At 41.6% G+C, this 14,002-nt stretch overlaps 1 protein-coding gene across 1 annotated transcript; it reads left to right on the top strand.

Annotated features, from left to right (window-relative positions):
• Positions 1-6,793: 6,793 nt before the first annotated feature.
• On the top strand, positions 6,794-14,002 carry LOC120438560. Its single transcript, XM_039608960.1, has 7 exons — positions 6,794-6,833; positions 8,390-8,431; positions 8,511-8,777; positions 8,861-9,100; positions 9,179-9,391; positions 9,516-9,638; positions 12,745-14,002. Exons 1-7 carry the CDS (start codon positions 6,803-6,805, stop codon positions 12,750-12,752), a joined length of 924 nt encoding a protein of 307 aa, XP_039464894.1. The 5' UTR covers positions 6,794-6,802; the 3' UTR covers positions 12,753-14,002.

The raw sequence follows: 14,002 nt of genomic DNA, 5'->3' as shown, positions 1-14,002 counted from the left end.
TGAAGAGGAAATCGAGTAGAAATGTTTTCAGTTTCTGTAACATGATGGTTTGTATAGATATCAGCCAACAATCATCAGATATCAGCTTTCACTCAGGAAACCACAGCTGCTAGCTGCATTTACTAAATGTTTGTCTGACCGGCCTTTGTTGTATAGGCTCCACTTCCTCTTCTGTATACAAATTTTCCATCATGTCAGCTGAGTCTAATTTAATTCCTCTCAGAGTTTGTATGCTTTCTTACTTTCTGATGATGAGCTTCAAATATGAGCAAAGTGAGACTCAAACAGGACGTAAACCTGCAAAGAAAATCAATGAAACAGTTTTATTATTATTTATGTTTCTTCATTTTGCAAGACCTGCCTGCATTACCTTTATTCACCCAAAGCTGCTGAGAGCCTGAGTGGGGAGCAACAACTCAAACAAACAACAAATCAGTGGAGTTTACTGGTGTGTCATTCTGTTACAATCAAGGTGAGTGGCTGCAAATTTCCACCAGGTCCTTGAACCTCTTTGATATCCGCCCCCAAGCAGGCCCATAATCTCTTCATCAGGTCCACTCACCTGGAGCTGATTTTTGGCAATCAGGCTGGAGATATTTAAGCCTCACACTGACGTTCCTTCTCCACCAGTTAGTCAGCTACTCCATGCTGGAGCTGGCTTTTATGTCCCTTGTTCTCGTGTGCCTTAGTTTTCCTGGACTCTCCACGTCTCTTGGACCTCGAACAACTCACCTTCACTCTGGAAGTCTCTCCGTGCCTCACCGGCCTGCCATCACGCTCCATCCAAACCTATGTGTAGTGAAGCAGATTTGGGGTAGGATTTTACGTGATGTCCGCAAATGCAGCACTAACATCCAGACCTTCCCAGCTGATAAATATCCAGCTGCGCTTGGAGGCATTTGGCCCATTTGTTCGGGAGGATTTGAATATTTTATTTTATTTTATTTTTGTCATTTCGGTCCACACTCCACACCAGTTGGTGGCAGTAATGCAACATTTTGCTGTTTGCCAACTGCCAATAAACCCTATACAGAAGAAGAAAAGGCAATCGTTATTCTTTCTCCATCCAAGGTGGCTGAGAGCATTAGGCAGCTAAGCACTGCAGATCTCCTCAGGAAAGCTGCTCATTTTAGTATTGGCCTTTAGGGAGTGGTAAGTGGGACTCTTGTGTTTGTCTTAATGTGGCATATAGTAGGGTGGACCTTGATGACTGTTTGCCTCTTTTGTTACAGGATTGTGCCATACTGCTGCTGTCTTGTTTTGTTGTGTCTTGTTGTGGCCTGTTGTCATCGTACAAACATTTATGGACTGGCCTCGACTGACTCCTGGTTTTATGGTCTTTTACTTGGAATTGTTTTATACGTTTTAATCATGCGTTTATAAAGAACTGTAACTTAGGGTGTATTTAAAGGAGTTTGCAAAGAAAAGCATCTGGACTTCTTTGAGTTGCTTGAAGACGTTTCACCTCTCATCCGAGAAGCTTCTTCAGTTCTAAGGTCAAATGGCCGAGAGTCCCAGATTTAAACCCAGTGGGAGTATCCCCCCAAAGAGGGACAAAGGACCCCCTGGTGATCCTCTAATCACATGCGCCAAGGTGTGAAAGCGGGTGTGGGTCCCAATCAGCCAGGGTTTCGGGTGAGCTCATTGTGAAACCTGGCCCCACCCTATCATGTGATTTCCTGAGGTCAGATGGCCCAGGATGTGAGTGGGCGTTAAGGCGTCTGGGGAGGGAACTCAAAACTGGATTATAGATGGCAGACAGTTGGTGTCGTAAACCACCGCCTCTGTTCAAAGATGGTCGCTCACAGTGGACATAGATGGCCTCTTTCACTCCTCTTTCAAACCATCTGTCCTCTCTGTCCAATATGTGAACATTGGCATCCTCGAAAGAGTGACCTTTGACCTTTAGATGCAGATGGACTGCTCAGTCTTGTCCTGTGGAGGTGGCTCTTCTATGTTGTGCCATGCGCTTGTGGAGTGGCTGTTTGGTCTCACCAATGTAGAGGTCCGGGCATTCCTCACTGCACTGTACAGCATACACCACGTTTTTCAGTCTGTGTTTTGGAGTTTTGTCTTCGGGTGAACCAGTTTCTGTCTGAGTGTGTTGCTGGGTCCTTGGCGCATGTGATTAGAGGATCACCAGGGGGTCCTTTGTCCCTCTTTGGGGGGATACTCCCACTGGGTTTAAATCTGGGACTCTCGGCCATTTGACCTTAGAACTGAAGAAGCTTCTCGGATGAGAGGTGAAACATCTTCAAGCAACTCAAAGAAGTCCAGACGCTTTTCTTTACAAACTCCTTTGACTACGATGACCTGGATGACTGAGAACCTTCACAGACACTTAGGGTGTATTTGTTTTATTTATCTTTTTTATTTAAATTTTACATAAGAAATGATCCTGGACATCCTGGAACTTCCTGTGAGGACAGGAAGTGATGTCACGCTAAGCTGCAAAAACAAAATTCGCACAGCCACCGCTTATTTCTACTTAAATGGACAACTAACCAAAACAGAGCATCATGATTAATGTGCAGCTGTCTGATGAAGGTCTCTACTGAGACCATCTCTTCAGAGCTTTCTGGGGTCAAAGGTCAGAACACTGACATCACTTCCTGTATAAAGACAATCTGCTGAGCTGATAATAAACTGACTGAACCGGCTTTATCATGTCTCCTGCAGGTCCTCCAACCACAACCTCCATTACAACAACAAACACTTACACCACCTATTCTCATCCTCCAGCTCTTTCTTCTTCCCCCTCCTTCATCATCACAGTCATTGCTGCTGTGGTTTTTCTGGTCGTTCTGGTTCTGGTTCAACTTCTATGAAAGAAACACAGAAGTATGAAGTCTATCAGGCTCTACATCAGTTCTTCTGGGTAAAGCAGCTAATTTAGCTGATTACACCAGAGACAATCTGAGTCAGTCAACTAGAAGTTGTTTAACAAGTACACGTTTACCTGTTCTCTGACAGGTGATGTAAATGTGAGATAAAAACAGAACCAGAGGAAGAGAGCTAAATATTTATATCTGCAAAGGGGTCATTAAGAATAACTGTCTGTTTCTACATTGAAACTGTGACACTAACATCTGTCCTGAAGGTCATTGACTGAATATTGATCATGTGAGTCATCACATGAGCAGAGGTGTGAATACAGGCGTAGGTCATTACTATCACCACCAGTGTTGGTCAAGTTACTTGAAAAAAGTAATCAGTTACTAATTACTGATTACTTCCCCCCAAAAGTAATCCCGTTACTTTACTGATTACTTATTTTCAAAAGTAATCAATTACTTAGTTACTTAGTTACTTAGTTACTTTTTAAAAACACGATTTACATCCTGAATAGGTGATAAAGTGATAGATCTTTCAGCCCAATTCTACTTTTTCTGCATAATCCATCATGCAAAATGTAATCAAATGGAAAAGTCTCTTTTTAAAACTTGTTTTATTAGTTTTAATCTTTTAACTTTATGCATCAAGCAAAAATTAAATTATATGCAACATTCTCTGACTGGAAGAAATTTGTTTAACATTTAAACCTATTTTCTGCACATTCCAGCACATAAAATAAAATATTTTTTTGTGTTTACACTCACTCTTTCAAATAGATGCAAGTAAAACACAGCAGAAAATAAATAAAATCAAAGACTAGCGGTCCTGTTGCTCTATTTTCACCTGTAAAGCAGGACTGGGGTAGGCGGAGGTTTACCCTGGTGCAGGTGTGCTGCAGCGGTCAGTGGAAGAATCCGCGAGTTTCTCTGTGAATTTCACATTACGTCGTAGTACACTCGCTGCTTGCTTGGACGTTTAGGGGGTTTTTTCGCTGTAAAAAGAAGTTTTCTTCCCACGCACAACGGACACTAATGTTTTTGTCACTTTTTATGGAATCAAACTCAAAATAAGGTCAGTACTTCCACGCTTTAAACGCTGCATGCTACACTCTGTCCCGCACTCGATATATTATGATCTGCACACAGCTGTTGTCACGAACGTCGCACTCGCTTACGTCACTGTCATGAGACGTTCTCGCAAAAAATCACGGTTTTAGTAACGCAGTAACGCAGCGTTCCTACGTGAAAGTAACGGTAATCTAATTACCGTTTTTGCAATAGTAATCCCTTACATTACTCGTTACTTGAAAAAAGTAATCAGATTACAGTAACGCGTTACAAGTAACGCGTTACTGCCCATCTCTGATCACCACAGGTGAAGCCTCCATGAGACATTGATCTCAAGACTACTGAAAAAAGAGATATTCTTCACAGTGCTGCTTCAGCTCACTGAAGTTTATGTACATTATGCAAAGCTCTCTGAAATCTTACCAATACATTTCATTCAGGGTTAGGGTCAGGGCTTTGGACCATCAAAGCACTTCAATTTCAAAAATGGACAAATGAACAAAAGCATTTTGTTCTCAGACATTCAGACTGTCTCTAAACATTCTCAGTAAAAAAATACAAATAATCAGTCCAACAGACAGAAACTCTGAAGTGAAAATCAAACTCAGTCCTTCACTCACTCATACACAACGACACTGACGTCTTCACACAGGCGAGAACGAAGGTAGGCTGGGCGTACCTGTATGTGGACTAACTGCAAAGAATCAGGAACAAATGAATTCATCTTTGGAAAGCGAACAGATGCTGACTGTGGTCTGCATTTATGCACCGAACAACAGTTGAGAGCAGCCAGTCTGTTGGGGGTCACTGGGTGGGGTACTCAAGGCTTCTTCATCCAGTGAATCTTTGGAGACTTTAGAGCTCATGTGGACAATGACAGTGAGACCTGGATGGCGTGACTGGGCACATCAGGCGAAGGCCCAGGTCTTTGGGGCCTACAGACACCACAAAAGAAGAAGATCAAATGGAAAATGAATGATGGAAACTGAGGTCAGAGCTGCAGACTTGCTGGTGAGGAGAGGTATTGATCTTCACGCAAGGGAAGTGCTGTTCAGTCCTCTCCTCATCTTCCTCGTGCTCCTTTGTATATTCCATGTAGCATTAAAGGCACAAATGAGTTTAAACAGGTAAAGTCAGGTAAATGGATCCTAATCACTGATTCAAAGTGACTAAAGTCAGTAAAGAATAAATGTTTAGGCTTTATTGTGTCAGTCAGACCAACATTAACAGTAACCTGTCTCATCTATCAGACACAGAGATGAGTGATGACATCAGCAGCAGAAATAAACCTGAGTGCAAACAAAATGTTTCTTCTGTGAGCTGTGTGATGTCAGCACTGACCAGCAGAGGGCGTCAGAGTCACATGATTGAAAATAAAGGCATAAATTGTCCAAAATTAATTTTCTTTATTTCTGTTCCCTTTATGTGTCTCCTTTCATCTTGCCTCCTTGTCTCCTTCTGCTCAGTAAAGCACCCCTACAACAGCCAAACCCATCTGTTCTCTCATTGGATTGTTAAATTTGTGATTGACATGACATTAACCAATCAGCTGAAAGGAAGAAAAATTGGGTCAAAATTTGTACTTTTAAGTTGTGTGATCCCCTTACAGTTGAAGCACACGCCTCACTCCCCAATATTTAAATATGGGAACCACTACCCCAGTCTGAGAGTCAAGGGCCCCAGATATGCAACGTTGCAAAGGCCTGTCAAGCAAGTGAGCCCTACAACATCGAGAGCCTTCAGGAACTAATACATGGTTTTCTAAAATCTATGGAGGTGTGTTTCTACCAGCTTCGCACATCTACAAACTGAAAATTTTGCCAGTTCTTTGTTGCAAAATAGCTCAAGCTGAGCCAGACTGGATGGTGAGCGTCTGTGAACAGAAGTTTTCAAGTCCGGCCACAGATGCTCAGTAAATGGGTAAAATGGGTTTTGAGGCTGTGAATATAAATAAAGAAAATGACATTTTTAGGTGGGTTTCTTCGTCTCCTGATTAATTCTCTGCATGCTCCTGAATGCTCATCCAGCGAACCTGTTGCTGAGCAAAAGGAACATAAAGGCTCGTGTCACAAAAAACATTCTGATGATCCCAAAAACAGTCCAAGGCATCTGTGGACTGATGAGACAAAAGTTGAACTTTTTGGAGAGTTTGCTCTCAATACATCTGCATCAAAGTAAGAGCATTTGATAGGCCATGAATTTTGCTGTCAACCAGAAAATCCAGCAGAGAATGTCACGCCATCAGCTCTTATCCTGAGGCTCAAGAACACTTGCTTATGAAGCAAGACAGCAGGAAGTCCACCTCTGAGTGGCTCAAAAAGAAGAAAATGAGTGTTTGGGGTTAAATTGAAAAGCTGTGCATTGACCTCAAGAAGGCAGTAATGATGGAAAACCATCATTTCCTATTTTTTCTATGTAACTTGAAAGACAGAGTTCATGTTGAAGGACATGGGTGTTACTATTTAAAATGTAAACATGTCAGATTTTAGCTAAACTGCTAACTTACATCTGTCATCCTGAACAGGTTCTATTTACTCCTTTAGTTCACATTTACAGTAAAACATACAGTAAACACTCTGTTGTCCTCTGAGGTATAGGTTAATCTCAAATAGTCCAATAAAATACGCTCCTCTGCTCCTAATCACATAATCTAAATTTATAGTTTTGTTATCATATCTCTGTTTCTACATTCATTTTTTATGTTGTTTGTTGTATATTTGCTGCTATAATAACTCGATTTCCCTCTGAGATTAAAAAACTTTCTCTGATTCTGATGAAGACGAGTGTATTAGAAACAGCTCGTCCTTGTGGAGAAGCAGCAAAGTGACGAGCTGATGATGTTAACAGGGAAGTGGTGAAGCTGAAGGTATCACTCCGCTGTCAGTCTCCAACATGACAACATGCGGACTCCATCTGTCGCTCTGCTCCTCGGTGAGTCAAACCCTCCCTTCTTCTTCCATTCTTTATCACAGCTCCAACACACACTAAAGGTCAAAGGTAAAGAGCATATTTTCAGCAGCTGGAAGCTCTCACTGATAGTTTCTCTCACATTGTTTTCTTTTGGTGAGAAAGGTGATCACTCTACTTCTTTTGTTCATCTGAGGCTGATTGTATCTGATATTTGTTTGTGTGGTTGGACAGAAATCAAGTAGTGACGCTAATTTCCTGTAAACACCTGATATTTAACTCAATTGTATGAAGATACAGGAAGTGACAGAAAACTGTTTCAGTTGGATAAACTCATTAAAATTCAAACCCTGCAGAGTTTAGAAGTTTACCTCTGTGTTTCTCTGTCCTGTAATCTGGACTGACTCACAGAGCTGAAGCTTCATGTCGTGTCTGTAACATAAAGAGAAAAGTGACCTGTTTTCATCAAACGCGAACCTTTACTCAGGAAACCACGGCTCCTAGCTGCATGTACCACATGTTCTCCTTATCTGCCTGTTGTAATCTGCACTTCCTCTGTTCAGACCAGATTGACTGAGTCTGACTAAATGACTGAAGATAGTTGGTTTTTTCAGAATTAATGTCTGATTTTCCTAATTTTCTGTATGCTTTGTTAATTTTCTGATGGCGATTTAGAAGAGCAGGACTCAAACGACTGTAATGTTTAGATCCTGTAAACATACATTTACTAAACAGATTTTTCAGGTTGCTCATTCAGCAGCTGATATCGCCAAAGTCGCCGAATTTTAATCCAGTGACCTCGGTGGTTTGATGGTTTGTTAACTCTGATTGCTTTTTTAAATGTCTCTCTTTTACTTTTTTACTTAGCCAGAGGAGAGCTAACTGGGCCTAGCCTACCTTCGGCAGCACTGGCTATAGGAACCTGCTAATGTTGGGTTTGATGTTTATTTGTGATTAGTAGAATCTGTAGTTTTCTACTTACTGAACAATTACTTAGAAACCTGCAGACGTATCAATACAAAAGAATTAGGGCCTGCAAAACAAGCAGGTTCTCCCCACCAGTTTTAACTGGTCCTGATATGAAACTCTGTGAACTGCTAGGACAGGTTAGGCTCTCCTGGGAAGTTTGCTGCAGCTATGTGGATTTCTGAATGGAAGAGATCCATGTACATGCCAATTTTTTAATTATCCAATACATTAAAAAACAATAGTGATAAATAAAGTGTTTTGGCTTGTGATTCCTAAATAAACACACTAACACTAGCTACACGTTTTTAAAGGGTGCAAATCCAATTCTCTAATTCAGTGATTCTGGTCTCCAGAGCTGAAGACAGTGTTGATGTTCTTTTGAGAATTGTGAAGTTGGTTTAGTCTAAAATGCCTGAGTTGAGAGCAGGTGGGTGTAATTTCAGAATTTCTATCTAAAAAGAAATTAAAAGGAAAAATAGTCAATTTGAATTCAGCTCGAGCATTTTACACCGAATCTGCTTGGTCAGGTTTGAATGATGTTTCCTGAACCTCACAAGAACAGATTACAATTTCCTGCCCTCTGACCTTTAGTGACCTCTGACCTGTTGCAGGTGTGTGTGTGCTGCTGCTGTCTGCACTGACTGTTTCTGCAGGTGAGTAGATGCAGTGCACCATGGTCCAGGACAAACACTGAGTGTAAACACTGATAGAAACTGTCCGTCTGTCCTCCAGTCTCTCTGACCGTCAGTCCAAACCTGCAGCAGTTCTTCACAGGAGCCTCAGTGTCTCTGACATGTGAAGGTCAGCTGGGCTCTGATGGATGGACGGTGAAGAGGGACACAGGAAGTGGGACTGAGTCATGTGGAGCAGGTGGGCGGGGCTTCGGGAGGTTACATGGTCCATCCTGTTTGTTTGATGAGTTCAACCCAATCAGTGGAGTTTACTGGTGTGAAGGTGAAGCTGGAGAGAAGAGTGAAGAAGTCAACATCACTGTATCAGGTAATGACGTCATTCATTTAATCATCAGACTAACAGCTCACTGTTATACCACCTCTACATCACTCTGTGTGTCTTTTCCTCAGGTAAAGAAGTGATCCTGGAGATCCCTGCACTTCCTGTAAGGACAGGAAGTGATGTCACTCTACGCTGTAAAAAGAAAATTAATGGGACAGCCCCAGCTTATTTCTACTTTAATGGACGTCCTGTTAGACCTAAATTACAGAAAAACATCACCATTAACGTGCAGCAGTCTGATGAAGGTCTCTACTGGTGTGCTACTGATGAGTTTGGATCATCTCCTCAGAGCTTTCTGAGGGTCAGAGGTCAGAACACTGACATCACTTCCTGTCTGCTGAGCTGATGATAAATTTACTGAATCCACTTCATCATCTCTCCTGCAGGTCCTCTTCCTCCCACAACAACAACAACAACAACAACAACAAACAAAACAACAACAACAACAACAACAACAGACACTGATGTCTCCTATACACCTTCTCCTTCTCTTCATCCTCCTCCTCTCCAGCCCTTCATCATCCCAGTCATAGCTGCTGTGGTTTCTCTGGTTCTTGTGGTTCTGGTTCTGGTTTGGCTCCTTTGGAAGAAACACACAGGTATAGAGTCTGTCTGACCCAACTGAGCACTTGTAAGTGAAGCAGTATACATGTATGTATGTGTTGTATGGGATCAGTGATTCTTATCTTATCACTCTCATGCTGCCTTCATGGCTCTACCTAGTCCCCAATGAGGCTCCTTCAGATGATGTCACCTATTCTGAGGTCACCAGTAGAGAGTCATCCAATAAGATGCCAGTCATCCAACCAGAAATGGTTTACTCCACCCTGAGGACAAACACTACAGGTACCGAAATGAGGGATAAAGGCAGGAAAACTAGAGATACACTTAGGTTAATACATCTTTTGTGATGTTGTATAAATAAAGCCAGAATGCAATGATTTGTGTATCTTATAAAACCATATTTTATTAAAAATAGAACACAGTAAAGGGATTGAATCCACAAATGGAGAAGAAGCAGGTGGTCCCAAACACAAACAGGTGGAGCAACACTTCCTGAAATTACTGTCTGTGAGCATTGTTCACCGTGCCACAAATGCAGGTTAAAGCTTCATGATGCAAAGAAGAAGCCACATGTGAGCGTGCTCCAGAATCAGCCTCTTCTTTGTGGTTTTCTTATCTCAGCTTATTTCCTATCTCATGATAAAATATGGGTTTGTGAGATTTTCAAATCATTGCATCCTGTTGTGACTTTAGTCTGTGTTTGCACAGGGTCCCTGTGTTTTTTAGAATTGGGCTAAACTGTGGTCGTGGAAACATTGACTTCTATTTTCCTCAAAGGCATCAAAACAAAGAGGAACTGTGACTCAACAGCTTCAAGCTTTATGACACAAAAGCTCTCTTTGGTTTCCTGTCTCACAGTAAAACATGTTACTGGTTTCACATCTGAACCTTACTGTGGTCTCAGTGGTCGAGTCGCTGTTTGTAAAAATGGGTCAGTGTCAGAGAAAACCATGGCAGCAATCCTGCAGCTCAGAGCGCTGTAATGGAAGGATGTGATCGGTGTATGATGTGGAAGATTGTTGTGTATGACACGATGCAGCACAAACTGTCTGATTGAACTCCAGTGTGAAAATGATTTGGGGAGATTTTGTCACAGCAGCACACTATGAATTTGAGGAGTGGACCCAAAATCCTGACACGAATGAACATAGAAGATAAACAAGAGGGGAGCCGTCTAACAAGGCTGATTAAAACATCTGGAAATAAAAGGCTGAGGTGAAGCTAAACAGTAACCTAAGCGTGCAACATGAAAGCACAAGCTGATGTTTCACTGGCATGTAAGTTTGGGGTTATACACATAAAAACAGGGATTTGGCAATGAAGACTCTGTGAAAGAGAAGATGAAGAGAGAAGAATTTGTTCAAGAATTACACCTCGTTGAACTCAGTAGGAGAAAGGAGCTGAGGAAGATGCAGACTCACTTTGATTGATGAGGATGTTTCGGTTAATTGTGTTGGGGCAGCAGTCAGAAGTAAAAGCACATACATGGTGATAGGGATGGGTATCGAAAACCGGTTCTTGTTGAGAACCGGTTCCAACTGTTTCAATTAATTGGAATTGTTTGCCATTTTTGCAAACGATTCCCTTATCGATTCCAGTCGCCTCGAATGACGTCACCACATTGCGGAGCGTCATTTACCTGGCAGGAAACACGGCGGCTCAAACGCTCAAAAGTTTGGTTATATTTTACCAGAACGGATGACAACAGGGCAACTTGCAATACTTGCAAAGTAGAAATTTCATTTAAAGGAGGAAACACTACGAATATGCAAAAGCATTTGCTCACAAAACACGCGATGACCTTAAATGAATGTCGTGTTTTTAATTCTGCTCCGGACTCGTGAATCTCAACCCAGCAGCAGCGGTAACGTTTGCACGTCCTCTCCCATTAATGCAGCAGGTAAATAATCAGCTAACAGTGCATATTATGTTAGCGCGATCTGCCTCATTACAAAACCTGCCATTACTGTGCATTTAGGTGACCATGATGAGACAGACAGACAGAGTCTGGCTGGCTCAGATGCTGGCAGTTCTCGCTGCAGTCTACCGGTAGCGTCTCCTTTCAGGCCAGAATGTCCCCGAGCAGTGACTAAGTTTGTGGTAAAAGCCTTGCACCCATTTGCCACAGCAGATGCCCCCGATTTTCGGTAAGTGAATGTGTTTAATTGTAGGCAGGGACATTACTGGATATTCTTGTGTGATTGCTACAGAATAATTTATGTTATACTTTGTTATTGAATTTTTATTTTATTATTTTACATTTACAATTTTTTCCCGGGGACCCTGTGACACCCCATTGAAGAGCCGTAGGCTGTGGATCTCCTAAGATCTCACTGTTGGGTTTATAAGGCCATGTTACTCCTAAATTTCTATCTTGTTCAAAGAGAAGATATAAAACAAAGTTCTAAGCTAATCGACCTTAGTGTTCTCCTTTTTAAAAAGAATCGATAAAGAATTGAATCGTTGAACAGAATTGAAAATGGAATTGGTATCGTGAAAATCTTATCAATACCCATCCCTACATGGTGAAGTCACCTGAGTTTGTAGTTCCCAGAGTCGAGTGTTTATTTCCACTCACATCAGAACAGGTGCTGCTCGTGTGGTTAACTGATGAGAGAAGCTGAAGTCTTTGTGTGACAGAGCTTCCTTGTTGTGACCAGTGAGAAATGATCAAAGGTAAAACACATGATGAACCATGAAACCATGAAGTGTTTTATCTGTTTAAGTTCAGTTTAACAGCTGTTTGAATGATGTGGAGTGTAAAGAGAAACAGAGTCCAGAGAGTGCATGTCAGCAGATACTGAACCTGAAGGTTTGCTGAATCATGTTGGATCACATTGTTCTTCAGTGTTATCAATAAAAAATAATAGTTTGAATTGAGTTCAGCAGACAAGGTTTGATGGGAACTCCAAGTTCACAGTGAGATGAAAATGAATCACAGATGTTCGGTCACACACTGGTTTGTTCCAACGTGCATGACCGGGTGAGGACACAGGTAGGCAGGGTGTGCTGTGATATTCATGTCCCGTTGTTATTATACACTGAACACATATACACAACATTACTGTGGATGATGACTAATCCATTCAATAGAAAACCGAGAAACATTTTGGGGTTAAAGTATTTTATTATCTGACCTTCGGTTTAACAATTTGGCCCAAAGTTTCAGGCCTTGTTTTCTTTTTTCAACCAACCGCAAGGTTTGAAATATTACATGTGGACTTTTAATAAGGTCTTTTTTTTTAAGTTGGTAGGGCAGTAAATGCCTCACCATCCGAGTGACCTGCCACATGACTGCACACTCAACTGTCCCATTTTTACAGAAGGTGAAGGAACCACAGAAGAAATTAAAAAGTGAAAGAAATGATGAGTCTCTCTGTGTAAACAGGAAGCTGAGGACAGACCTGCAGAGCTCCTGTGGACACGTTTCACTGTGTCAGTCTCACCGTGGGAACATTTACAGACAGTCATCAGCTTCCTCCTTTCTTCATTCACTTCCATTTAATCCAATCAATGGAGTCATGGCGGCAACAAGTGAGGAAGGCGTCCTGTTTCCTGTTCCTCCAGAGAAACCAGGAGCAGGAACTGAAGAAATCAAACTGCTGCTGGTTTGAGTCTCTGCAGCTTGAACTCTGACAAAGGTCGTCTATGATGGAGCTGCTTCCTTCATTTCAACCTGATCAATACTTTGAACTCCCGCTGTAATTTCAGCAGTTTTATACAGTTAATTTAATACAGATTTAATGAACAGACAGATCTGCAGATCATCAATCAGGAACTTTCCTGTTTGCTATACTGATTATTAGAGCAGGAAGAGAGGGGACAGACTCAATTACCTCTTTGGGTACAGCAAGCGATTTTCAGGAGGGGCCCAGCATTAATAAATGCATCAACTAGTTTTTCAGCATTTTACTCTGAGATGGGAGGTTTTCTTTTTGGAGCCAGCAGAATCTGAATGCTTTGTTATGTTTGAGTCTGCAGTGTCTGCGGTGCTTCCCAAGAGGAGCACCACAGACCCTGTAGACTCCTCCTGTTAGTGTTTTTGTTTTATTTATTTAATATTCATGTTGTTATCTGTGTGGATATAGTGCTGGAGTGGACAGAGGTACGCAAACAAATATACATTTTTACCCTGTGTGTGCTTCTGAGAGACAGAGTAAGAGAAATGTGAGTGTCTGTGTATGAGTGTTTATCATGTAACGTAGTGGAAAAGTGAAATTCTGTAATGACTGTAAAAATGTAATAATTATGATGCGATTAAAAAGGAGAAACAAATGGCTGCACAGCACATCCAGCAAAGCCACATGAATGGTCCTGCCAGCTGTGGCTCTGCAGCTCATGTCCCCAAAGCACAGAGACGACTGAGTGATTAATATGAAACTGATATGACAAAATACAGCAGAGGATGACACATATGACAGATGACAGTCGTAACATAGAGCTTCAGTTTTATTACTGTTTAGTTTGAGAACGTTTGAGCAACAATGAGGCAGTCGTAACAGCAGTCGAGATGGGTGAATTGTGTTGTAAGAAATATACAGCTGAGTGTCGTCTCCATAAAAGTGAAAGTTAATACTATATTTCCAATATATGTGGCCGATTTGAAGCATGTAAATTATGAATAAAAAGGCCCCGATAGATAAAAA

The sequence above is a fragment of the Oreochromis aureus genome, linkage group 3, assembly GCF_013358895.1.
Source record: "Oreochromis aureus strain Israel breed Guangdong linkage group 3, ZZ_aureus, whole genome shotgun sequence".
NCBI lineage: Eukaryota > Metazoa > Chordata > Actinopteri > Cichliformes > Cichlidae > Oreochromis > Oreochromis aureus.
The sequence above is the reverse complement of the archived record's forward strand: the minus strand, read 5'-3'. Positions and strand labels throughout refer to the sequence as shown.

Excerpts from the sequence above, each read along its gene's own strand:
- LOC120438560 (XM_039608960.1), top strand. The coding sequence starts at position 6,803 with ATGCGGACTCCATCTGTCGCTCTGCTCCTCG. Across the intron at positions 6,834-8,389 it reads ATCTGTCGCTCTGCTCCTCG|GTGTGTGTGTGCTGCTGCTG; the intron begins GTGAGTCAAACC and ends GACCTGTTGCAG. Across the intron at positions 8,432-8,510 it reads TGCACTGACTGTTTCTGCAG|TCTCTCTGACCGTCAGTCCA; the intron begins GTGAGTAGATGC and ends TCTGTCCTCCAG.